At 43.0% G+C, this 25,726-nt stretch overlaps 1 protein-coding gene across 5 annotated transcripts in view; it reads right to left on the bottom strand.

Moving 5' to 3' along the window:
- cplane1 (ciliogenesis and planar polarity effector 1) overlaps positions 1-25,726 on the bottom strand; it is a 65,983-nt gene that overhangs the window by 4,823 nt on the left and 35,434 nt on the right. For 2 of the 5 annotated variants that reach the window (XM_060908843.1, XM_060908847.1), the window contains 26 exons: positions 24,987-25,150; positions 24,698-24,837; positions 19,743-19,843; positions 19,582-19,643; positions 18,704-18,887; positions 17,426-17,740; positions 16,743-17,348; positions 16,411-16,577; positions 16,093-16,174; positions 15,554-15,605; positions 14,271-14,453; positions 14,080-14,151; positions 11,594-11,724; positions 11,180-11,381; positions 10,773-11,020; positions 8,910-9,000; positions 8,294-8,473; positions 7,767-7,802; positions 7,609-7,642; positions 5,720-5,848; positions 5,444-5,606; positions 5,288-5,343; positions 3,989-4,120; positions 3,726-3,886; positions 3,536-3,631; positions 2,870-3,033 (listed from right to left, as the gene is read on the bottom strand). In XM_060908843.1, coding sequence (XP_060764826.1) covers positions 2,870-3,033; positions 3,536-3,631; positions 3,726-3,886; positions 3,989-4,120; positions 5,288-5,343; positions 5,444-5,606; positions 5,720-5,848; positions 7,609-7,642; positions 7,767-7,802; positions 8,294-8,473; positions 8,910-9,000; positions 10,773-11,020; positions 11,180-11,381; positions 11,594-11,724; positions 14,080-14,151; positions 14,271-14,453; positions 15,554-15,605; positions 16,093-16,174; positions 16,411-16,577; positions 16,743-17,348; positions 17,426-17,740; positions 18,704-18,887; positions 19,582-19,643; positions 19,743-19,843; positions 24,698-24,837; positions 24,987-25,150 — 3,951 coding nt within the window. The remainder of the gene's footprint in view (positions 1-2,869; positions 3,034-3,535; positions 3,632-3,725; positions 3,887-3,988; positions 4,121-5,287; positions 5,344-5,443; positions 5,607-5,719; positions 5,849-7,608; positions 7,643-7,766; positions 7,803-8,293; positions 8,474-8,909; positions 9,001-10,772; positions 11,021-11,179; positions 11,382-11,593; positions 11,725-14,079; positions 14,152-14,270; positions 14,454-15,553; positions 15,606-16,092; positions 16,175-16,410; positions 16,578-16,742; positions 17,349-17,425; positions 17,741-18,703; positions 18,888-19,581; positions 19,644-19,742; positions 19,844-24,697; positions 24,838-24,986; positions 25,151-25,726) is intronic. The other 3 variants (XM_060908846.1, XM_060908845.1, XM_060908844.1) reach the window with 3 other exon arrangements.

Here is a 25,726-nt window from a genome sequence, read left to right as displayed (position 1 = left end):
ATAAAATGTACATCGGTAAAACCATCCGCCCTCTGAAACAAAGAATTAGTGAACATAAGAGTTCTATTAGGAGGAAAGATGTAAACTATCCTGTTGCCTGTCATTTTAAAGGACATGGGACATGAAACATAAATGCACGCTATATCAGTTTCTTTCCATTAAAAATATGAAATAATTGCATCAACAAATACAAAATTATCTATTAAATTCAGCAAAATCGTTATATTCGTGATGATTATATGGCATTTCTGCTCGAGCTCCGATATGCATATTTTACAACCGGAAGAGCCGCTGTCACGTGATCATACGTCACAAAAACTTTCGGGTACAGCACAAGTGGGTAGATGAATATGGAGAAGTGTGAATCGTGATGATGACGAATGCGACAAAATAGTTTTTGTGTCTTGGATGACAAGAAAATTGTTTCGTTTTTAGAGTGTTTAACGTACATTGAACATCATGGTGTATTGCGACCTCCCAGTCAGTCAGACGCGCTGTTATGGTGATGATACACGGGGAAACTTTTTGGGCAATGTTGCCGAGCAATGTTGCTGGGCAATTGCGTTTTGACTCTTTTCTATTGAGATTGGGCAACATTGTTTCTTTCTGAATGGTTTTGATAATCTCTGGCAACTTTTTGAGATAAGCCAATCAGAACGCGAGTATCGAGTCATGTGACCTCCGGTGAGGTTCGGATCAGAAATTTCAAACAAATATGGTGGCCACTCAGTGTCAGTGGAGTGAAGAGATAGAGAGACTCCTCATCTGTTTTTACGCCGGTAAGTTGTTATTTTAATATTCTATATGGAGGAATTTACCTCACCAAAGCTCTAAAAAACAACAGACAGCTTGATTAAATGGTCACAGCAAAAATTAAGACATCGATTTTTTTTTAGCTAACTGTAAACTGCCGTTGCTAACTGTTGTTGCCCATTGTTAGTTGCCCTGAAAAGTTGCCCTGTGTCTCACCTAGTTGCCCGTTGCCAGCAACATTGCTCGGCAACATTGCCCAAAAAGTTGCCCCGTGTATCATCACCTTTACTCCTGTTAGCAATGTAGCTAGGCTCAGCATGGCCAACGGTATTTTTGGGGGGCTGTAGTTAGATGCGACCAAACTCTTCCGCGTTTTTCCTGTTTACATAGGTTTATATGACCAGTGACATGAAACAAAGTTCAGTTACACAAATTGAAACGTGGCGATTTTCTATGCTATGGAAAGTCCGCACTATAATGACAGGCGTACTAACACCTTCTGCGCGCTTCGACAGCGCATTGATACCTTCACTCGGAGTTGTACCATTATTTTTTAGACAGGGCGGACGGACCAGGGCATTCGCCCGCCTGGCCGTGCCCGACGAGGAGCGCTCTCGGCCGGCTTGGGAGGCAGATGGCAGCCCCTCCTGGAAGTGTGGTTTTACCATGGGCCTCATGCGGTAAGGATTAGTATTATAATTTTGGGTGTATCAATTATTGATTATCATAATTCTGACTCGTTTCGCCATTTTGAATGTTTTCATCTCGGACTCTGGAAGCATTGTATCTCAATCAATCTCGAAAAATATCAGCAAAAAAAAAAAACTAGCTTGCAACGGACTTTAGCTAGATCTATGATGAACTTCCAATGTATGATACAAAAATAATACTTCTTTCAACAGATCATTAGCCTTTGAGCAGAATTGTTTTTAACTTACCAGGAAGTGTTATCGAGCCGACCGCTTTCAGCTTCATGGGGACTGAATGAACCCTCACTCTCAGAATCATCTGACCCGTCAGAGTAAAGACAAGATCCATGTTCATGTGAATTTCCAGCTATCGGTTCGAATTGATAGGGTCTAACTTCACATCTCTGTGAAACATCGGGAATGTCACTGTCGATGGTGTCCATTTCGGTAACCAGTTTACATTAGATACCCAAGCGCTGGCTCCTTGAAAAGCTTTTGTTACGTCACGGGTCACGTGACTGCTTAGCTAATTAACGAATCATTGTTTTACACTGATGTATAAAAAAGTTGAATAATGGGATGATTTTCACATTTTTGACGCCCTGCAGTGATTTAGATGGCATTTCTTATGTCCTTTATACATAATTATACCCAGAAAAAAATCCATGTCCCATGTCCTTTAATGATCAGTCACATCCTGTTTCCTCACTCAGATTTAGAGGTATAGAACAAGTCACCTTACACAGAGGGGGTGACGTTGACAAGAAGTTATGCCAATGGGAACTTTTTTGGATATATACACATTAGAAGCACGACAACCATCAGGTCTAAACGAGGATTTTGACGTGAGTGTATTTATTTAATTCTGAATTGTTTATTGAATGTTGAACTGTTTATGCTTTGTTTTATGATGGCGGGAGCCTGATGTGTACACAGCACGGACTTGTTCTTTTTTGTACATGTTTCATGACTATTTTTACTACATTTCCCATGATGCTCTACTGACAGAGTGGCTGCAGCACTGACTACAGGTGCTCCGAATTAAGATGTATTAACTCAGCACTGTTTGTTGGACTATGCACTCTGCCTGATGAAGGTCTAGCGACCGAAAGCTTGCTATCTCAGTAAAGAAATCATTGCACAGACTTCAAGTGTGCGGATTTGTATTCTATTTATATTTTTTTTTAAAAAACGAAATTGGTCCAGGATATGCACTTTAAAGTGGCTGGACAATATGATGTAACTACTGTGATGCATGATGTCACAATACGCTTTTCTGGATTTCTACAACAATCACAAACACGGAATGAGTGATTAAATATTAACGACTTTGTACTCGGTGTATCCTTAGGATATAAATATAAGGTTGGACACCACGTGCAACATTCTTTCATCTAGCACTGTGGAAATATTTCTTTGCTTCATACCTGTTCCTTGGCTTGGCTGTCAAGTCCAAGAATTCTTCGGATCACGGGAGGAACGTCCCACGGACTCACCACGTCTCTTTCCTCTTTGTCTTCTAACCAGGACTCCTCTTGCTGTCTTACAGCCTTCAGCTCCATTGGGGATTTATTGAACCCAGTTTTGACGCCTAGGGTTTGCCAGAAAAAAAAAAAAAGAAAGAATAACAACAATAATAATACGGCGGCACGGTGGTGTAGTGGTTAGCGCTGTCGCCTCACAGCAAGAAGGTCCTGGGTTCAAGCCCCGGGGCCGGCGAGGGCCTTTCTGTGCGGAGTTTGCATGTTCTCCCCGTGTCCGCGTGGGTTTCCTCCGGGTGCTCCGGTTTCCCCCACAGTCCAAAGACATGCAGGTTAGGTTAACTGGTGACTCTAAATTGACCGTAGGTGTGAATGTGAGTGTGAATGGTTGTGTGTCTATGTGTCAGCCCTGTGATGACCTGGCGACTTGTCCAGGGTGTACCCCGCCTTTCGCCCATAGTCAGCTGGGATAGGCTCCAGCTTGCCTGCGACCCTGTAGAAGGATAAAGCGGCTATAGATAATGAGATGAGATGATAATAATAATACACATTCCAAGAGTGCTAGTAGTAGTTAAGTCAATATGAAGTCAACGTATATGAATAAAAGCTTACGCTGGACGGTCGTTTTCACCCTCGGTCTTCCTCTTAGGTCTGTCAGCATGCCTCGCCGTGTTACCTGGGACAGCCGGTCACCAGGAAGTGCACTCACTGATGAAGTATAAACATATAGTCATTGTTAAATACCATAATTTAATAATTCTATCAAAATCGAAAAAATTAGCAGGCGTTAAAGGAAGAGAACCAGGTCTATGGAGTCCAAATCTGCTGCTCAGGGTCCCAGGTGGAGCTGATGCACCTCTCTTCTGCAGAACCACAGTCTTCCCGAATGTTGAAGCAGAGCGCGCTCGTCCCCGTTGGCTCTTAGGGCTTTTCCGCACAGGCCCTTGAAATTGGCTCCGACTCCTGTAACAGATAAAAATGGATTCTTTATTTCAGTGCCATTTACGTTCAAGCAAATATAGTGTCCTGAGATAAGACCCCTAGAAGCTGAGGGTGCATGCTGACCCAGGCCGGGAGTCTTGCGTCTTGGTGGTGCTGTTGGAAGCAGCAGGGAGGATGAGTGGGGTAGTAAGCATGTCTGTGATGAGCCTGCAGGCCTCATGTGCTCTCTGGGAGTGGTGCTCCAGGAGAACTGCCCTAAAAATAAAGATATGATTTCTTACAAACGACAAGTGTTGTTCAGGTTTCTATTTTACAGGAAGCGAGACTCACCCTGTGTCCGAAATCGCTCCCTACTCACTGTATAGTGAGGACGCCATTTTGTAGTGCTGTCCGAAACCTTAGTGAGGATTATTTACACCCTATATAGTGCACTCAAAGTATCCCACAATCCATCATGAAAAGTAGTGTACAACCGATGGTCACTAACCAAGCAATATATCCAGTCACGCATTGTGGTCATGCTGAAAGAAATCAAATTAAAAGTCTCAAATTTGATTGAATAAAAGGCAGCGGCAAAGAAGAAAGTATTCAGCCTTGATTTAAAAAAAAAAAAAACTGAAACATACAGGTACTTTGTATTTATTAATGTGGGAAATACGTCTCATCTCATCTCATCTCATTATCTGTAGCCGCTTTATCCTGTTCTACAGGGTCGCAGGCGAGCTGGAGCCTATCCCAGCTGACTACGGGCGAAAGGCGGGGTACACCCTGGACAAGTCGCCAGGTCATCACAGGGCTGACACATAGACACAGACAACCATTCACACTCACATTCACACCTACGCTCAATTTAGAGTCACCAGTTAACCTAACCTGCATGTCTTTGGACTGTGGAGGAAACCGGAGCACCCGGAGGAAACCCACGCGGACACGGGGAGAACATGCAAACTCTGCACAGAAAGGCCCTCGCCGGCCCCGGGGCTCGAACCCGGACCTTCTTGCTGTGAGGCGACAGCGCTAACCACTACACCACCGTGCTGCCCTGGGAAATACGTTCAGTATAATATAGATTTATCATAAAAATACATGCATGCATTTATTATATTGAAAACCCACCAGCCGACTGATCCGCCACGTTTTAATTGTGCGGCAGTAATGACGTAAATACCGAAAGCGGTTTTTCATTTTACCAATGAGCTCACTATATAGTAATTCCCTATATAGGGAGTAGGGAGTAGTGAACGAGTGAGTGATTTCAGACACAGGGTTAGCCTTTAAAAAATATATATATATTATACTACAGTGTTGTGGAATTCTCAAAGAGGACTGGTTAGACTTTTCTATATAATCATATAAATGCACTCGCTCATTCTTCTACATTATTGTTTATTTACTGTCAAATGTATTTACACGAAAACCTACTTGTCCTTCTCCTCTTTAACTTTCCTGTTATTTGCCAGGTCTCTAGTGGAAAGATTCTATGAAACAATAAAAAAAAAAGTTGTATTAGATACAAATTAGACACAGGCAAAATATTAGTAAATACAAGGAACGTTAACAGCCAAGACGGAGCCTGACCAGTGGATTACGAGGAGTGAAAGGAACACGTTCCCTCTCTTTCTTCTCCTCCCTCTGTTTGTGGTACTCGACCAGTCTCTCTCGCTGCTTCCTCCTCATCCAGTTCCTCAGCTCCTTCCTCTCTTCCTCCATCACGCCTCTCCTCTGTTGCTCCTCTGGCATGCTGCTCCGCAAAACAAGAGAGAAAAACATTCTTCACCCACTTGTTCGTGTGTTTCGGCTTTGTAAACTTATTCGTTTTTAAGTGATGTCACATCCTTCGAAATAAGATCATACCTTCTCGTCCAGGTCACCGAGGGAGAGCGAAGGAGTGCCGAGGGTGAAAGCGCCCCGTCTTTCACTAAATCTCCCAAGATGTCCGCAACATCACTCAGTCCAGTCAGGGCCAAAAGATTTTCAGCTAGCCTGATAATTAGTTAACACCAGATAATAGTAAAAAAAAAAAAAAAAAACACACACAAAAGCAAAAATACAAACAAACAATGCTGCCCATCTCCACTAGCAGTGACGCTTATTACTACTTCCGGTCTCATGCCACCATTTTTATTTGTTTACTCCAAATAGTTAGAACCTTCCACTTCCCTAAAACCATGTTTAGGAGTTCAGATTTTCATTTCTGGTCGTTATAGTCTTTAAAGGAGATGCGCAGAACCATGGCCTCACTTTTTGTTTATAAATGCCTTGAGACCCCAAGAATGGCACAGGAATAGTTTTAAGCATCAACAATAAATCTAATATAGTAATTTTTACGATTAAAATGATTCATATAGGTAGCGGTCTGAGTGAATGACCTTGACGTCCGTAACGTCACAGCAGGAAGGCTATCGGTCTCATCGCCATTTCCGCTATACTAAAACACAGAGCTGACTGCAACTCCGATCCTCCATTTTGAGCTAATTTATAGCCGTGCCACGTAGATGTGTTGCTGGCCGGTGCAGCAACATGACAGAAGGTGGATTTACGTTGTATTCATGGCCTAAGAATGTTCAAACTGCAAAGATTTGGATGCATTTTGCGAGAAGTTCACGGGCACATTGGGCGCCTACGAAGTGGTCTCTCCTCTGCTCTGCACATTTTACTCAAGACTTGTATGAGACCTCTGATCTGTTGAGGAGTGTTGGCTATAAGCCCGTATTGAAAAAGGGTGCAGTACCAACAATTAAAGGAAAAGAAAACTACAAGAAAATGAAAGTAGGTTCACTTGCACCAGTTCTCCTGGAGCGTGAGCCGAGGGTTGTGCTTGGTTTTAGCAACAACCGCGGGGAGGTCACTGCCCGAGCAATATGATGTCATGTCCCGTCCCGGGTAATTTAATTTTTTTAATTTTTAAGTTTTAGTAATTGCCTGAGCCGAGCAGTCATGGCGGAGTATTCAGTACAGAGAAAACGGAGAAGGAGTGGACCAGCCGTCTGATTTCTCTGCTGGATATGCTCGCCTCAGCAGCAATATCTCGCCCTTACGTGGAAGAAGTGAATGAACGGAGAACTGAACGAACAACTGGAAGTCAGATTGTTTCAAAACAATCGGCCTTCAACAAGCGAGAACACAGACGGATAAGCTGCGACTCTCATTTGGATACAAAACAACAAAAACACTTGTTGTTTACCTGCATTTAGATTAATACATGTAACTTGCATTGTGTGTTTAAGTTACCGGTATAAGATTATTTAATTTGCTTCAGAATGTGATTGTCTCAGTTCATCTGATTATTTAATTAGCCTTTTACGTTTTATCAGTGAAAATGCATGCATGTACATGTATGTTGCATAAGTTATAACACCCATCCTGTTTTAATGAGAGTCAACCCACAATCAATCAATGAAGTCAAATCAGTCTTAGTTGAGTAAGTCGGTAACAGCATTTCTTACTTTCACCATCAATTTTTATTTATATGACTTTGGTCTATAGCTGTCAAAGGGCTCGGCCTTAAAACCGGTTCCTGCTGTGACGTCACACACTCGGGGCTGGCTGGATCAGCGGGGCAGCTCCAATGCCAACTTTGCGGTTGGTTTTAACTCTCAAAAATGTATTTTTTTATTCCCATTTATGCAGCATACAAGAGTCAAGGATGGAGATACTATCCACTCAGAAATTTATTTAAAAATAAAAGGTTCTGGGTATCTGCTTTAAGAGACAGAAGGGTTTATCGATTAAGAAACACTTACAATCCTGAATTCTCCATCGATGATTCAGTCAATTCTGCAATCACAAGAAATATTTTAAGATTTTTGCTATGACACAGAATGAGAAGCAGCACTAGTAATTAAAAAAAAAATCAGCAGCTATATGGTTACACTGTGTGTCAGGAAAAAGAAAAATTAACCTTGGTTTACATCCCTGAGAGGCTGCTCTGATTTCACTGAAAAAAAAAGTATCAGATTCAGCACCGAGTTTAAAAGAGAACTTCAAGTCAAGTCAAGTCAAGTTTATTGTCAAATATGCTATACATGCTCGACATACAGCACAGATGAAGTTTCAGTCCTCTCTGACCCACGGTGCAATGCAATAAATAAAAATAGAATAATTGAAAAAAACTAACAATATAAACAGTATAAACACTCTAGATAGGAACTAGACATAGACTAAACACTCAAACAGACAATATAAACAGTATAAACACTCTAGATATGAACTAGACGTAGACTAAACACTCATATATACATACATATATATATACACACACACACACAAATTGGTTCAAATAACCAAACAGTCAAGGGCACTTGAGGTACAGCAGGTAAACATGAAACAAGCAGTATTTCATTAAAGTTACACTTCTGAAATTAAGACTAGAAAGATGGAAATAAAATACTGTTGAGTCAGACGTATAAAGGAAACGTATTGTGATACCTGTAGGAGTAACGTGGCCTTGGTGGACCGGGTTCTGTCTGGACGGAGAGGCTGGGTATGGAGAGGAGTGCCCCCTCTGACTTGGAGGGACAACACCATTTGGTGTGGATGACAAAACCCGTCTCTCGCCCTGCTCTTCTTCTTCCTCATCCATGTTCACTCGAGCTGTGCGTCTCTTTGCTGAGCACAAGCACATAGCAGACATCTTATAATCTCCATTTCTTCATTACATACTTATACTGAGTAAAAGAATACGGAGCGCAGAGTAAATCACTCTGAAATTATATTAAATTATCTTTAACGCCCGTGTTTTGGTTTTTTTAAAGAAAGTTGCATCGATAATTTATTTTACCTCTATTTATTGTATATACACAAACACATTTGTGACACTGACAAAGTGATATACATCTGTAATACATGTCAGGAATGAAACATTTGGGTTTACCGTTAGAGGAAAATAATCAACGACAGGGTGGACTCATGCACCCAGGTGTAAAGTGGTGGTTCCTGTTATCACCCCGAATTAATTATTTCCCTCCAACAGCACATCATGAAGCCTTTTAGTCCTCTTACACCACAGCAATTTGCCATCAGTAGAGGCAACAGTTCTTCTCACCTTTCTTTGTAGCTCTCATCAGGCTGGAATAAGACTCCTCTTCCACACTGGCCATCATAACAGGCGTGAGAGCGTCTATGGTATTTACCAGCTGTAAGAGAAATACACAACGGAAGAAGTGTGACTAAATTAGTCTTCACGATTATATGGTCCAGGATTTCATTCTAGCTTAATCGGCCCAAGAGCAAGATCTACAGTGGTGCTTGAAAGTTTGTGAACCCTTTAGAATTTTCTATATTTCTGCATAAATATGACCTAAAACATCATCAGATTTTCACACAAGTCCTAAAAGTAGATAAAGAGAACCCAGTTCAACAATTGAGACAAAAAAATTATACTTGGTCATTTATTTATTGAGGAAAATGATCCAATATTACATATCTGTGAGTGGCAAAAGTATATGAACCTTTGCTTTCAGTATCTGGTGTGACCCCCTTGTGCAGCAATAACTGCAACTAGACGTTTGCGGTAACTGTTGATCAGTCCTGCACACCGGCTTGGAGGAATTTTAGCCCGTTCCTCCGTACAGAACAGCTTCAACTCTGGGATGTTGGTGGGTTTCCTCACATGAACTGCTCGCTTCAGGTCCTTCCACAACATTTCCATTGGATTAAGGTCAGGACTTTGACTTGGCCATTCCAAAACATTAACTTTATTCTTCTTTAACCATTCTTTGGTAGAACGACTTGTGTGCTTAGGGTCGTCGTCTTGCTGCATGACCCACCTTCTCTTGAGATTCAGTTCATGGACAGATGTCCTGACATTTTCCTTTAGAATTCGCTGGTATAATTCAGAATTCATTGTTCCATCAATGATGGCAAGCCGTCCTGGCCCAGACGCAGCAAAACAGGCCCAAACCATGATACTACCACCAACATGTTTCACAGATGGGATAAGGTTCTTATGCTGGAATGCAATGTTTTCCTTTCTCCAAACATAACGCTTCTCATTTAAACCAAAAAGTCCTATTTTGGTCTCATCTGTCCACAAAACATTTTTCCAATAGTCTTCTGGCTTGTCCACATGATCTTTAGCAAACTGCAGATGAGCAGCAATGGTCTTTTTGGAGAGCAGTGGCTTTCTCCTTGCAACCCTGCCATGCACACCATTGTTGTTCAGTGTTCTCCTGATGGTGGACTCATGAACATTAACATTAGCCAATGTGAGAGAGGCCTTCAGTTGCTAAGAAGTTACCCTGGGGTCCTTTGTGACCTCGCCGACTATTACACGCCTTGCTCTTGGAGTGATCTTTGTTGGTCGACCACTCCTGGGGAGGGTAACAATGGTCTTGAATTTCCTCCATTTGTACACAATCTGTCTGACTGTGCATTGGTGGAGTCCAAACTCTTTAGAGATGGTTTTGTAACCTTTTCCAGCCTGATGAGCATCAACAACGCTTTTTCTGAGGTCCTCAGAAATCTCCTTTGCTTGTGCCATGATACACTTCCACAAACATGTATTGTGAAGCTCAGACTTTGATAGATCCCTGTTCTTTAAATAAAACAGGGTGCCCACTCACACCTGATTGTCATCCCATTGATTGAAAACACCTGACTCTAATTTCACCTTCAAATTAACTGCTCATCCTAGAGGTTCATATACTTTTGCCACTCACAGATATGTAATATTGGATCATTTTCCTCAATAAATAAATGACCAAGTATAATATTTTTGTCTCATTTGTTTAACTGGGTTCTCTTTATCTACTTTTAGGACTTGTGTGAAAATCTGATGATGTTTTAGGTCATATTTATGTAGAAATATAGAAAATTCTAAAGGGTTCACAAACTTTCAAGCACCACTGTATAAATTTAAAAACACATGGGGGTGAGGTGGAGGGTATTTACACTAGATTTTACTTACCAGCCTGGTGTTGGCAAATTCTCTGTCCATGTGGTCGGCGATGCTCTGGAGAGCTGCCAGTCGGGCATCCATATCAGAGATACAAGCTGAGACCTGGCTTCGAGAAAACGCCTGGTCTACCAAGCGTCCCTCTGGCACGGCCTCCTGTTGTGTCCCGAATTCAGTCAGCACCTTTACTGTGATTGGATCTCCGCTGGGTTCTGGCATTGACAGCACAAGTGGAGGAGGAGTGCAAGTTAATGAATAACCTGGAACGAGAAATGTATGTATGTATTTCAAGCATTAAAGAAATGGCATTGGGAAGCTCACCTAAACTATTTTCTGTAAATATGTGCCAAAATCTTCGTACAATTACTTTACATGATATCATTAAGATGCACAATCTCACTTTTTAAAAATTTCACTACCTGGCGATTCCGCAGTGCGCTCATCTGGTCTGATCTCAGTGTTGGTCTGGGTCGAGTTGGTCACAGAAGCTGCTAGAAGGTGAAGCTGAGCAGATGTTGGTGGAGAACAGGATTGGTGCTGGACAGGGGTTTGGGAAGAGGGCAGGCCGAGTAATCGAGAGCCATCCTCCACGTCGATCACACTGATGAGCTCCTGACCCCTCTTAAAGAGAGGTAGTAATAATTTAAAGAACAGTATTAATTAAGTAAGTGACACGGCACTACACACACACACACACACACACACACACACACATCATCAATGTGAGACAGATCCTGTGCATGAAAACTGCAACACTAATAATAACGAATTATACCTTTCTGTCATGAGAAAGGGTTTCTTAATGAGTCAAGACAAAAACAGTCCTTCCTTACCGCATGGGCTTTTGGTTCTATGTGAACGGAGCTCTCTGGCTGCTCTGGAACCATTCTCTCAGAGGAGGGAAGGTTCAGGAACACTTCAGGGGGAGCAGCGGGAGCAACATTAATGTCCACATGTCCAGAACCTGGAAAAGTGGCACACGAAGCTCAAATCAATCCTTTTCTTTTTAACAGTTGAACAATACAGCATTTGATGACAATACATTCTCGTATATAGTAAGTGAATCCAAATTCTGACTTTTTTTTAATACAAAAAAATTGTGAATTTTAAATAAAAGCAATGCCCGAGAGGGAAAGTGCATTGAAACACTGATTCGCAGCTGCTCAAAAAAAAAAGTAGCATTCAAATATCCGATAATTAAATTATGATGAAAATTGGTGGATTATGTATTAAAATGTCTGTGATTTAGAAATAAATAAATAAATAATTTAGGGCGGCACGGTGGTGTAGTGGTTAGCGCTGTCGCCTCACAGCAAGAAGGTCCTGGGTTCGAGCCCCGTGGCCGGCGAGGGCCTTTCTGTGTGGAGTTTGCATGTTCTCCCCGTGTCCGCGTGGGTTTCCTCCGGGTGCTCCGGTTTCCCCCACAGTCCAAAGACATGCAGGTTAGGTTAACTGGTGACTCTAAATTGACCGTAGGTGTGAATGTGAGTGTGAATGGTTGTCTGTGTCTATGGCCAAGTTTACATTAGACCGTATCTGTCTCATTTTCTTCGCGGATGCACTGTCCGTTTACATTAAAACGCCGGGAAACGGGAATCCGCCAGGGTCCACGTATTCAATCCAGATCGTGTCTGATCCGGTGCTGTGTAAACATTGAGAATACGCGGATACGCTGTGCTGTGCTCTAGCTGGCGTCGTCATTGGACAACGTCACTGTGACATCCACCTTCCTGATTCGCTGGCGTTGGTCATGTGACGCGACTGCTGAAAAACGGCGCGGACTTCCGCCTTGTATCACCTTTCATTAAAGAGTATAAAAATATGAAAATACTGCAAATACTGATGCAAATACTGCCCATTGTGTAGTTATGATTGTCTTTAGGCTTGCCATCCTTCCACTTGCAAGTAGTAAGTGATATGCGCTGGGATCACACACAGCGGCTCAGTCCCGAATCACAGCTTGTTCACTTCACTCGCGCGCTCTGTGAGCTGCGCAGGGCCGGAGTGCGCACCCTCCAGAGGGCACTCGCTGTTCAGGGCGGAGTGATTTGGAGCGCAGGATGCCTGCGGAGCCGAGCGTATCCGTGTATTGGCGTTGCTATGTGCACGCGAATCGTGTATTGGTGTTGCTGTGTGCACACTAATCGTTTTAAAAACGTTAATCTGATGATCCGCTGATACGGTCTAATGTAAACCCCACCTATGTGTCAGCCCTGTGATGACCTGGCGACTTGTCCAGGGTGTACCCCGCCTTTCGCCCGTAGTCAGCTGGGATAGGCTCCAGCTTGCCTGCGACCCTGTAGAACAGGATAAAGCAGCTAGAGATAATGAGATGAGATAACTTATTTATCCATCCATCCATTATCCGTAACCGCTTATCCTGTGCAGGGTCGCAGGCAAGCTGGAGCCTATCCCAGCTGACTACGGGCGAAAGGCGGGGTACACCCTGGACAAGTCGCCAGGTCATCACAGGGCTGACACATAGACACAGACAACCATTCACACTCACATTCACACCTACGGTCCCATCAATTAGTCATCGTACCACATATCCTATTTATAGAGGAACAAAAAAGGCCTGTGGCAAAGTGGAAAACTGTTCTGTGGTCAGATGAATCAAAATGTGAAGTTCTTTATGGAAATCAGGGATGCCGTGTCGTTCGGACTAAAGAAGAGAAGGACGACCCAAGTTGATATCAGCGCTCAGTTCAGAAGCCTGCATCTCTGATGGTATGGGGTTGCATTAGTGCGTGTGGCCGGCGAACGGGCCAAATACAGCAACATATTTAAGAAACAAATTTTATTTCCTCTTTTGTTTTTATTTTATGTTTTTGTTTGTACAGTCTGTAAAAATGCATGTCTATGTTAAAAAAATTTAAGGAATTGTAAGTTTGACCACAGGGAGAACAGCATCCTTCTGTGAAGGGGAAGCTGATGTGGATCAATATAAATAAATGAATAAAATAAACCTACGGTCAATTTAGAGACACCGATTAACCTAACCTGCATGTCTTTGGACTGTGGGGGAAACCGGAGCACCCGGAGGAAACCCACGCGGACACGGGGAGAACATGCAAACTCCGCACAGAAAGGCCCTCGCCGGCTACGGGGCTCAAACCCGGACCTTCTTGCTGTGAGGCGACAGCGCTAACCACTACACCACCGTGCCGTTTAACTAAATATATACACATTCGACAGCCTTGAATTCAAGCTGTCCGTCTTCTTTAATCCCACAGGCATTGTTTTTTTTTTTTTTCCCAAATCCAATGTGCAATTAAATCTTATCCAGAGTAAAGATGGAGAATGGTTTTGAACTCACATGCAGATGGAGAACCAGGGGAGACAGGAAGCTTTGCTGAAACGGCTTTATCAGTGGTGCTGCGAGGTGAGGCTAGACAAGACAGAAATGAGAAAAAAAAACAAAAAAAAACAGTCGAGTTCTTTTAAAACCATCACTAAAATGTTATCAGCTTGAGTAAGAAGCGTCTAAAATAATAAAGCATCACCCACCAGGGTCCGTGTTGGTGCAGGCGTCCTGGATTTCAGGAGGTCGTTTGTGTGTGGCTGCAAAAGCGTGAAGCTCTGCTGATGTGGCCTGAGCTTCAGCCAGTAGCCTCTGACCAGCCAACATTGACTCGAAGGAGCCTGAAGAGCCAAAGTGAAGGGAGCGTGTCAAGTCTGACAGTGGTGCAGCTACACCAAAAAAACAAAAACCTCTACAGCTTTAATGAACAGCAAATAAACTGCGAATATGATGATCAGCAAAGGAATATTAAGCAACTCCTAATTCTTACAAAAATTAGTATTTTGGGTCTAAACATTCCTTTCATAGCTTTTATAGAATTGTTTAAAGGATAGCAGAGATTCTGTGTGTGTACACAGGGGCGCAGATACGTTTTTTGAACTGGGGGGGGACAAAGCTGCCAGCAAACCACCCCCACCCCCAACATGTGTTGTGCGAGGAACACTAGTTCCTCGCACAACTAATTCCTAGGAAAACTAGTTTTAAAACCGCTAAGTTCCAACTGTTAAACATAGCGAGAGGCTGGGCTGCGTGTGTGTGTAAAGTGTAAACCAGTGCATCCTGACTTTCTAACTATGCCTGTGTGTTGCGTGAGCGGCAGTCAGTCAACAACTCTTCGCAAAGTTTCCTTATGAAACAATATGCTCATTGAAATTATGGCAGGGAACGCCAGATTAAACATTAAAACTGCCTTCTGAGCACTGTATCTCCAGGCTGCCACCGAAAGAAGGAGGCTACCAGAAAGGCATCTCTACTCTGTACGATTTTACTTTCACTACGACATTACTTTGAACAGACTATCAAAAAAATTGCAAGGTGATATGATAAAGTAAGGCACAGTTTGTTTTTTGAAAAAACGATGCAATCGTTTTCTGCCTTTTCGGTTTGGCACCCTTCATCATGCCGTGTTGGGGTCCTGAACTAGGAGCTGTCCCCGATATGCCCGTCAAACTTGTTGTGAGTAACCATAGCAACCAAGCTCGAGCTCGCAACCTGTGCAGTCTGCGCAGCTCAACCAACCGAATATCAGTCTTTGTTTTGTTTTATGTGAGTTGTTGCAACTATGTCTGTACTGCTGTGCACCTCAATAAACCGAATGGTAATTAGTCTTTTGATTTTTCCGTGAGGTTTGCCTTATGCAAAGAAAGACAGCATAGACGTTTTTTCCTCCCTATAAGTGGGGGGGACCGAACGAGGTGAATTTAAATCTGGGTGGGACGAATCCCACCCGTCCCCCCCTCTATCTGCGCCCGTGTGTGTACATACTGACCTATAGGAACGGCATAGCCATCATTTGAAGTAGATTTGTCTTCTGCAGGCTCCTGATTAAAAAAAACAAAAACAAAACTTGATTATTAATAAAATGACTCATTATACAGAGCAATCCAATGTGCATGTTCTCACGAGCAGACAGACACAGGATCAAACTACATACAATTTAAATACACACATTTTATACTGTAGACATGCATTCAATCTCATTCATATTTGTTCTAATGCTTCTCATGGACGTCCAACCATGCTTTTAAACTTCAAAATCTGAACAGCATCTCTTATTTTGGCTTCGAAACGGCTGTTATTACTCTTTTTGCTTTGCTGTGTAGTTTTGCAGAAATGCGAACGCACAGACGACATACATTTGCCCCAATTTTGCAGCAACATGGTGTGAATCATACTCAAACGATTCCTCAAACAAATACTCATCTGTAGAACGTGTAAAAAGAAAAAGAAGAAAAAAAAAACACATTCCTGCTCTTAATTTCAAGAGGCCATGCAGTGTTTTCTTAACGATAACGCCTGTTGTTTTACCTGAGATGGAGGGATTACAGAATCATCTGGTCTGAAGGACACAACCTTTTCCTCTCTCTTTTTATCCTCTCTCCTTTTATGCCTTAAGAAGAAGAGGCAGTAAAAGTGATGTCATCAAAAAAGAGCATACTGAAAATATATTTTACGGTCATGATCAGAAATCATACGCATGCTGACTGAACATTTTTAACTAAAAAAATAATACATTGCCAAACAGAATAATAACTGATTTCACAATATAAAGTTGAGTGACCATTAATAAATAAATAAATAGGTGCATAATTACGGTAGGACAATTTAAAGAGCTCAGTGAGATACCTTTTTCTGGAGGGCGTGGCCGTGAGTTTGATCTGCGTCGTTGGGTCTGCCTTCAGGAGTTGGAGCTTGGCGTTCGCGTCCTGTTTTTTTCCCGCTGCCCAGGCCATCAGCTCCTCCAGCGGGATGAGGCGAGGAGTGGGCCGAGGAGGAGTGCTGTAGCTCAAACCCTACACCAGCAACAATTACTCTTATTCCACCGATAAACACCTGAATGCTCCACACACAGTGTGAACTCTTGACTCTATGTACAGTATCTACTATTAATATTTAATATTTGCCAGGCCTGACTGCACAGAGGACGATTTAAATAGATTAAGATATGTAATGCTTACAGTACGAGATGGCTCAGGATCAACACGCAGTAGCTGTGGTTTGTGAAAGCTGCCCTTGGCTACGGTTACTGCTGTGTTCAGCTTAATGGATGTAGGCAGTGGGATGCGGGGCAGCTGGATGGGTTGAACCTGGATGTCAGGAGGAAAACGCAGCAGTGGGAGTCCCATATCCGACACTGCCGCGTTGGGAGCAGGCGGCAGATGGACTGCTTCTCGTTCTCTCCTGCTGGTTTCTGATATAGTGTAAGCTTGAGTTTGTGTGCTGTAGTGATTCAGATTTCGCTGCTGGGCTTGCGTTGTTGGCTCAGCACGCCTCCTATAGTGCTCAGATCTCCTGTACATACCGGTAGTAGGCTTATACCAATTCGGACCCCAGGCCTCCCTCACTGGGGCAGGAGGAGATCGAGACTGAGACTGAGGAGGAGGCAAGCGGAGAAGTTTGATCCCCTGTACAATCGGAGCAGTCTTTTCAAGGGGACAATTCCGCTGGGGTGTCGGCAGCGGAGCTTGATTATCTATTGTGGTAAGAAGTCCTTGAGATGGAGGAATAAAATGAATTCTTTCTTCCTGTGAGCAATCAGGACGAATGGTCAGTTGTCGGAGCTCCTGCGACCAAGCAAGTAGAACAAGAAGTAAGCAATTTAATAAGAAGTTATATCTTTGGAAAATCTTAGAGGTTTTACCTGAGGGTTGAGTCTACTCCTTTCTTCTTGACTATTTAGTCCAGGACCTGCTTCCACCCACTGCTGATCAGCAGCTCTGGGTTTCCTGCTCTGTAGCGGAGAAACAGTGTCTGGCTTATTCGCTAATCTTGTGTTTTGGGTGTCACGGGGAGGAGGATCTGAGGACTGAGCCACAGTGGGTTGAGTCTGTGGTTGTGCAGGTAGCGATGTCGAAACATTAAGCTGTGGAACCAGCGAGATGGCGTGGTAGAGGGGCAGGCTGGCGAAGGAGGCTCCCACCACTTGCATAAGACTCATGAAGTTAATTTGCTGCAACTGAAATGGAAATCCAACACTATATATCATACAAGAATGTATAATAAAAGCGCAACTATTAAAGGAGAACTGAAGGCAAATTTTTTTATCATCAAAGTTCTATTTATCTCATTTTATTAAATATCGGAATGCATTTTTTTTTTTTTTAAGATTTTTTTGGGGCTTTTTTTCACCTTTATTGGATAGGACAGTGTAGAGACAGGAAATGAGCGGGAGAGAGAGACGGGGAGGGATTGGGAAATGACCTCGGGTTGGAATCGAACCCGGGTCCCCGGATTTATGGTATGGCGCCTTAGCCAGCTGAGCTATGACGCCCCCCCGGAATGCATTTTTGATCGCTATTTTGTCACTGCTATATCAAGTTATGAGTGTTTGAAATATGCTCTGTAATATATCGGTCCGTATGTCAAAGCAACGGCCATAAACGAGATTCGTTGAGACCTGTGCGAGACATCGTAAGACGGGAGTAAAACGTACAGCGGAAATCAAAGTGACCGACATCTGCCAAAGTCGTCAAAAGATGCGCGCACCCTCTTTCGAATGCTGACGTAATCAAGCTGGAAGTTTCGTTTGTTTTGATAGCAATCAGGAAAGTTTGAAAAAAAGTAGTCAGTAATCGTCATTTAAACTCGTTTTTGTGCAATACTTCGTTTGGAAAACAGTTTTCAAAATGGCGGCACTGACACCTGGCTGACACTTGACGTTTCGAAGTCTCGCACAAGTCTCGTGAAGATCGCGCGGATAAGCGAAGCCTGCCATGGACCAAACGAGCTAAATTCAACACGGCTAAAAACCGAATCGGCCGATAAGTATCATATTTAATTGCAATTAGTTGCCAATCCGAGTCACGATATAAGGTTACTAAAACCGAAAACGTAATAACAGGTTAATTAAGAAATAAAGCAAGTTTAAGAGTGACTTCAGTTCTCCTTTAATAATAAAAAGCTGGAATTCGTCACATACTTGTACTAATCGTAAAAGCTCATCCTGGAGCAGCTGTCTGACTGGGTTAGGGTCAACGTTTTCTCCATTCTGGACACTTTGAGAATGGCTTACAGACTCTGGTTCAGCTGGAGGATTTGACACCGAGGGGAGCTGCTGCTTTCTCTGCTGAACAGGCTCAGGTTCAGGAGCCTCATGTACAGGGCTGAAAAATAAAAGCACAGGTTAGGACTGTATTGGAATCTACAAAAAAAGCTAACGCACTTGACTAGTTATAAGCCTAGCTATTGCAGTAAATACCATTGGCTACTTCTGTAATATCCTACAAGCGCTCTAAAACTAATGTACTACGCCCCTGGTTCTCAAAATGGAGTCCAAGGATGAAGCATACAAGATATTTATAACTGGAGGTGTAGTACATTAGTTTTAGACCAAATAACTTTTTTTTTTTAAATGTCAACAGAGAGCAAACATTTTGGAGAAGTAAAGAAAAAGACACTTAAGATGAGTGTACGATAAATCGTCTCGTCTTGGAATTTACACTATACTTGCTGGTTCATTTCTTGGTTCTACAGGTTCACTACCCAGTGTGCTAACATCATCCGAGCTGCAACACAGAGATCATCTTTAGATTGACCCAAAAGTGCATAATTACTGACCAAAAACAATCCCAAATGCTTCGCTTTCTGTTTACTCAAACACTGCACCACACACGCACAAGGAATGAGCTGTTTATACTGTACTGTCACTGTGGCAACTGTGAGATGACTCCGAGTGCTTTCATGCACATTCTCGAGAGTCAACTCCAAACTGGCACACTTTAAATGTGCGTTTGGAATAAGCTATATCAATTTCTATATTAACTAACATTTATTTATTTAAGCATGGCGTAAACTCACGGAGATTCACAGGAGGAGTCGTCGGCTGCCTTGGAGTATTCCAAATCCGCTAAGGTTAAAGGCTGTTTGGGGGGGAAACGAAAAGCAAAACAGTGAATTAAGACACAAACCAAAGTAAATCTGTACAGTTGTTTGAGCAGGCGGTTGTACCGTAAGTTCACCTGATCTCTGGGTCTGTGTGTTTTGTTCTTCATCCTGATCTGTACTGAGATATTTGGCCCAGTTGAAGATTCTTCCAGTATCTCCATAATACTACTTTCACCTGTGAAACCAAACAAGACTTAAAATGGTGTTCATAATTAAAGCGGCGCTGCATAGCTTTTTTTGTTGCTAGTTTAAAAAGTAATAATAATAATAATAATAATAATAATAATAATAATAATAATAACTAGACAGGGACACTCTAACGAGTGCAAACCCCGCCTTTTCCCTATTAAAATACATTGGGCGAAAATTTCGAAGTTCTGCCATGACCTTGACCTTTGACCTCCAAAATTTAATGGTTTCCTTCCTGGGTGATTGGCAACACATGTACAAAATTTGGTCCAAATCGATCCATTGGTTCTTGAGATATCTTGCAGACACACAGACAGACAGACAGACAGACAGACAGAGAGATACACACACACAGACTGACGCAGGTGAAAATAATAACCCCTCCGACTACTGTCGGCGGGGTTAATAATAATCTCATCTCATCATCTGTAGCCGCTTTATCCTGTTCTACAGGGTCGCAGGCAAGCTGGAGCCTATCCCAGCTGACTACGGGTGAAAGGCGGGGTACACCCTGGACAAGTCGCCAGGTCATCACAGGGCTGACACATAGACACAGACAACCATTCACACTCACATTCACACCTACGGTCAATTTAAAGTCGCCAGTTAACCTAACCTGCATGTCTTTGGACTGTGGGGGAAACCGGAGCACCCGGAGGAAACCCACGCGGACACGGGGAGAACATGCAAACTCCGCACAGAAAGGCCCTCGCCGGCCACGGGGCTCGAACCCAGACCTTCTTGCTGTGAGGTGACAGCGCTAACCACTACACCACCATGCCGCCAATAATAATAATAATAATAATAGCTCTTAGGGCCACACCAATTCGATTAGTTGGTTCTCGGAATCACCGCTTGAAGAAAATGCAAAACGAAAAAAAAAAATCGAAATCAAACTCCCACCAACAGAAAAACATCGTAGCTGATGGTTCAAAATACTGAAGACTGCAGGTTGAGGTCACGTGACATCGAAAACCAATCAAATCGCCCCTTTCACTTTAGATAAAGACTTGTGGAAGAAACATGGCTGTGGAGGGGAATCCTGCAAAACCTGTGTTTGTGATTGTTAGGATATTCAGCGAACAGAAGCGTAAAATCTTTGACAGGCGTGTCGAAATTCAAGAGGGGGAAACTTTGCACAGTTGTACTCAAGATGCCGTGAGCTTGTTACCCTGCGATGTGCCAACTTGGACAATAACTCTGTGGAGGTGGATTTGATTTATATATTTCACTGATTGATGTGAGGGGCAAACAAAAAATCATTCCAAGTATTTAGCCATCAGAAGTAGCTACTCCTGGTCAAATCTTTTTTTTCTGTGCATTGTAGATGTTCAACTGACTGTAATTCAATCGTTTATTTAGCCTATCTGTTTACTGGTTTGCCTGATAAAAGACGTGCAGCCAGAGCTAGCCCTGCTGACAAGGACAATACAGGACACAAATTTACTGTAGGCCTACTGGGTTTATTCCCTTGTTCATTTTTTCATTTCATATGGCTCTATTAAAAGAGCCATATGAAATGTGTAACAATAATGTATTGTCTTTGTTTTGTTTCTCTATTATGAAAGCCCTCTATTTCCACTAGGGATGGCGAAAACTAAAAAAAATCTTGACCGACCACCGAGCCTCATTAGCCGGTTAAAGTCAGTTAACCTATGAGTTTAAAATTCTAGAATTGGAATTATTAGAATCTATTCTAAATCTAACCGCGAGCATCCGCACATTCAGTCCCAGTCGCTGCCCTCCACTCACATTACCTTTTCTACAGCGCGAAACATTTAGTCAAACGCGGCACTGATGTCGAGGGGTTTGTATTGGAGCGGAGGACAAATGGCTCCAGTTTAAGCTAGCCGCACACTACGCCGATCCACGGGGTACCGAACCGACCCATTTCAGAGCCGACTCCCGACAGGGCACGCACATATCCCCGACTAACTCACGACTGAAAGAAAGCAGAGGTTAATATCTTGGGCCATTATTAAAAAATGTTCTGTTTCCGGTCCACCGGCCGGGTGAGTGCCGTTTGTGCGGGTGAAATTTTTTTAATGCCGGTTTTTCGACATTTTTTTCGGGTTCGTAAATCTAAAATCGAACTTGACATTTCCGCATTCCCAGGGCTTTCCACTAAGCCTCATACTAGCCAGCCAGGACAAATAAGTAGCCAGCCGGGGGGAGTAAACACAAAAACTCCTGTGCACGCAGTTCCCAGGATTAAATGTATTTTCCACAGACCATTTATTTATTCACTTTACTCAAATACAAAGTAAAATGGAAGTAAATCTTCTTTCTTTTCTTGCGTATTGCATCATGAGGCGTTCCTGGCTTGTAAATCTCTTATTTTCGGTGCATGACACATTCACGCAACTGAGCATGCACCGAGTGCGCGCGCACACCGCATGTCGGGGCGCGGAGCTCCCTTGATCAACGGTTCAGTTTGACATTATTGTCAGTCCGTTCATTTTTCGAAAAGATAGAAGTCACATGATCACGAAATATCACGTGTTGTATGCGAAAGAGATGATTGGCTATTGCTAGCGACTCTCGCCGATCAGTCTGGCTCCCGATTAGTTTTTCGAATCGGCTGTGAGATGAGTCGGTACCATCGAAAACTAGTCTTTACGCCTGACTCGCGACTTCAGTTGGCTCGGTACGCTGAAAATCGGCGTAGTGTGCGGCTAGCTTTAGAGACAGTTTCAGTTGGCCATGATTGCGCTGAAAATAAAGTCAAGTGCTAGAAGAAGTACATACCATTCAGTGATGGGAATAACGGCGTTAAAATAAAGGCTGTTATAACGCCGGGTAATCTAATTAATTAGCTACAATCGTTATAACGCCGTTACTGCATGGTATTGAAGTTGCTCTGAAGCCGTCACCGACTTGGCTCACAGACATAAAAGCTGCGTTTGTCACTCCCCCTCCAGACACCGCTGTCATTTCATTCTCTCCCCTTCCCTCCAAAAGTCGGCATCTGCGCCTTTAGTTTGTGTGGAGAGATATGATCTGCAGTAACATGCATTGTTGGCTACAGACCGAAACATACTTTCAGAATGCACTGGCCAAGGCAGGACTAAACTCCATGTGCCTTCTAATAATAATTTTAAAAAAAAACAGAATAGTAATTTGTAAGCTAAAAAGCCTGTGTCTACACTTTTCTTTCACCGAGTGGCAGCTGTCTTCAACTGGGGCGGGAGGGCGGGGCATGACTGAATGGGTGTTTCTGATTTGTCAGCTGTTGTCCTTACACTGCATGGCATGCCCCAAGCGTTTACAACACAGAATTCCAGGTTCTCCGCTCCAAATTCAGCAGTTTCAAAACGATTGATTTTTTTTTTAACCGACAACCAAAAAAAAAAAAATTAACCGGTTGACGTTGATTCGGTCAATCATCGGTCAAACGATCATCGGTTAACATCCCTAATTTCCACCGCTAATTTTACCATCAGAGCATTTATTTTATTTTATTTCGCTCGCTCGCTTCATATTTTTCCTGAAAAAAATCCAAGAACCAACTAATTAAATTGGTGTGGCCTAAACTGAGTCACTGGGGGAAAAAATATTGAAAGACAGGAGTCTGACATGGTATGTCATATATCAGAACTCATCACAAATCAAATCTGAAGCATGATTTAAACATTTTAATGTGTTGCCATTCTACTTGCAGCAATCAGATTAAAGTGCCATTCCACCATTGGATGTATTCTTTGGCATAAAATACAATATATTTGATGACAACATGACTAGACAGAGAAATCTTTTAGCTTCAAAATGATTTCTCATCTCATCTCATTATCTGTAGCCGCTTTATCCTGTTCTACAGGGTTGCAGGCAAGCTGGAGCCTATCCCAGCTGACTACGGGCGAAAGGCGCGGTACACCCTGGGCAAGTCGCCAGGTCATCACAGGGCTGACACATAGACACAGACAACCATTCACACTCACATTCACACCTACGCTCAATTTAGAGTCACCAGTTAACCTAACCTGCATGTCTTTGGACTGTAGGGGAAACCAGAGCACCCGGAGGAAACCCACGCGGACATGGGGAGAACATGCAAACTCCACACAGAAAGGCCCTCGCCGGCCATGGGGCTCGAACCCAGGACCTTCTTGCTGTGAGGCGACAGCGCTAACCACTACACCACCGTGCCGCCCCTTCAAAATGATATATCAAACATAATTTTTTGACAACGACAAGTATATTAATTTTGCGACCAAAGTCACCTACCCTTTTAATTTCCGCGCGGTAGTGAAACGTGATGTCATCGGCAAGTTCCCCTTCTTGTGTACCATGTCACGTGTGACGTGGCACAGATTACCAGCAATGGCGGACAGAACGCGATTTCCACTTGTCGATTGCTGTGCCGATATTCACCATCGACCGTTTCCTTTGGGCATCACTTGCTATTTTCCTTCGCTTCATTTCCGAAGCTGACAATCGCATTCTATCCGCCATTGCTGATAATCTGTGCCACGTCACACGTGACGTGGTACACAAGAAGGGGAACCTGCCGATGACATCAGGTTTCACTACCGCGCGGAAATTAAAAGGGTAGGTGACTTTGGTCGCAAAATTAATATACTTGTCGTTGTCAAAAAATTATGTTTGATATATCATTTTGAAGCTAAAAGATTTCTCTGTCTAGTCATGTTGTCATAAAATATATTGTATTTTATGCCAAAAAATACATCCAATGGTGGAATGGCACTTTAATGCTTAATGTGCGTGTTTGTTTTTTTCCCCCTCTAACGTTTCGAACCATCTTCAAGGGAGCTCTGCAGTTACATACTGCAACTTTCAAGTACAAACTGAGAACAAAATGGTTTTTCACCAAGACACTTACCATCCAATTCGGCCTCTGGGAGTGGTTCATTCACTCTGCTAACAATTCCATCTTTTACTTCCAGGCTAGTGTTCATGTCGTCATGCTCACCCAAGTGAGAAAGACTCTGCTCGTCCTGAACCTCCTCGACCTCACGCGCCCTGCACAATAAACACAGTACTGTAAAATAACCAGAGCACAAAGCTGCTCAGGTCATCAGTGTTTGGTCTGGAGTGTATAAATTAGTTAAAGCCAAACTATACAGAACATTCATAAAATGTTCTGCTGGGTTTATTCAAAAAGCACGCACTCAGAAGGGTGTCCATGCTGGGGGTCTAGATCAGGCAAGGTAATGGGAGTCCCTACTGAGGCGGAAGGATAGCCAGTGTCCACACTGCTCACTCTCTCACGCTTCCAGCCGAACTCCAGTGGCAGGACTGGAGCCACAGTGGCTTCAGCTTCCCTCTCTGGGACCTGCAGGGGGATGAGAGTGAAACACTGATTTTTTGGGGGGGATTTAGCCCATTACACACATTCTCTTCCTCTCACACGTGTCTCTTCTCCATCCTCGTCATGTGACCTATTTTTGCACATTCTGGGACATACTGTACAGCTTGGACTTCACCAACTCATCCACTTTTCTGATTTGTATATTTCAGATTCTTCTATTTTTTATTCGATGTATATAGCTACTTTTGTCTTGGCTAAATGCTTCTATCTTAACTGTTCAATGCCAAATCACCAAAGCAAATTCCTTGTACGTAAGAACGTACTTGGCAATAAACTTGATTCTGATTGAGTTCAATAAAGCCTAGAGATACTGCACATTGGTCAAGATAGAAACTTCTTCATATAAAGACCTGGACTTGGAAATGGGAGAAAGAACTAAACATAGAAATATCAGAAGAGGGACTTCCGGTCTGGCAGCCATGAGGTAGACAGCACACTATCGGAGCTCCCCGATCATCAAGAAAACGCCGTTATTTTTTTGAGGGATTGTTTCTTATTAACAGGACAAGTTAAAAAGGCGTTTATAATATGCCCAAACCA

The sequence above is a fragment of the Neoarius graeffei genome, chromosome 25, assembly GCF_027579695.1.
Source record: "Neoarius graeffei isolate fNeoGra1 chromosome 25, fNeoGra1.pri, whole genome shotgun sequence".
In the NCBI taxonomy this organism is placed as follows: Eukaryota; Metazoa; Chordata; class Actinopteri; order Siluriformes; family Ariidae; genus Neoarius; species Neoarius graeffei.
This window is presented reverse-complemented; position numbering and strand designations above follow the sequence as displayed.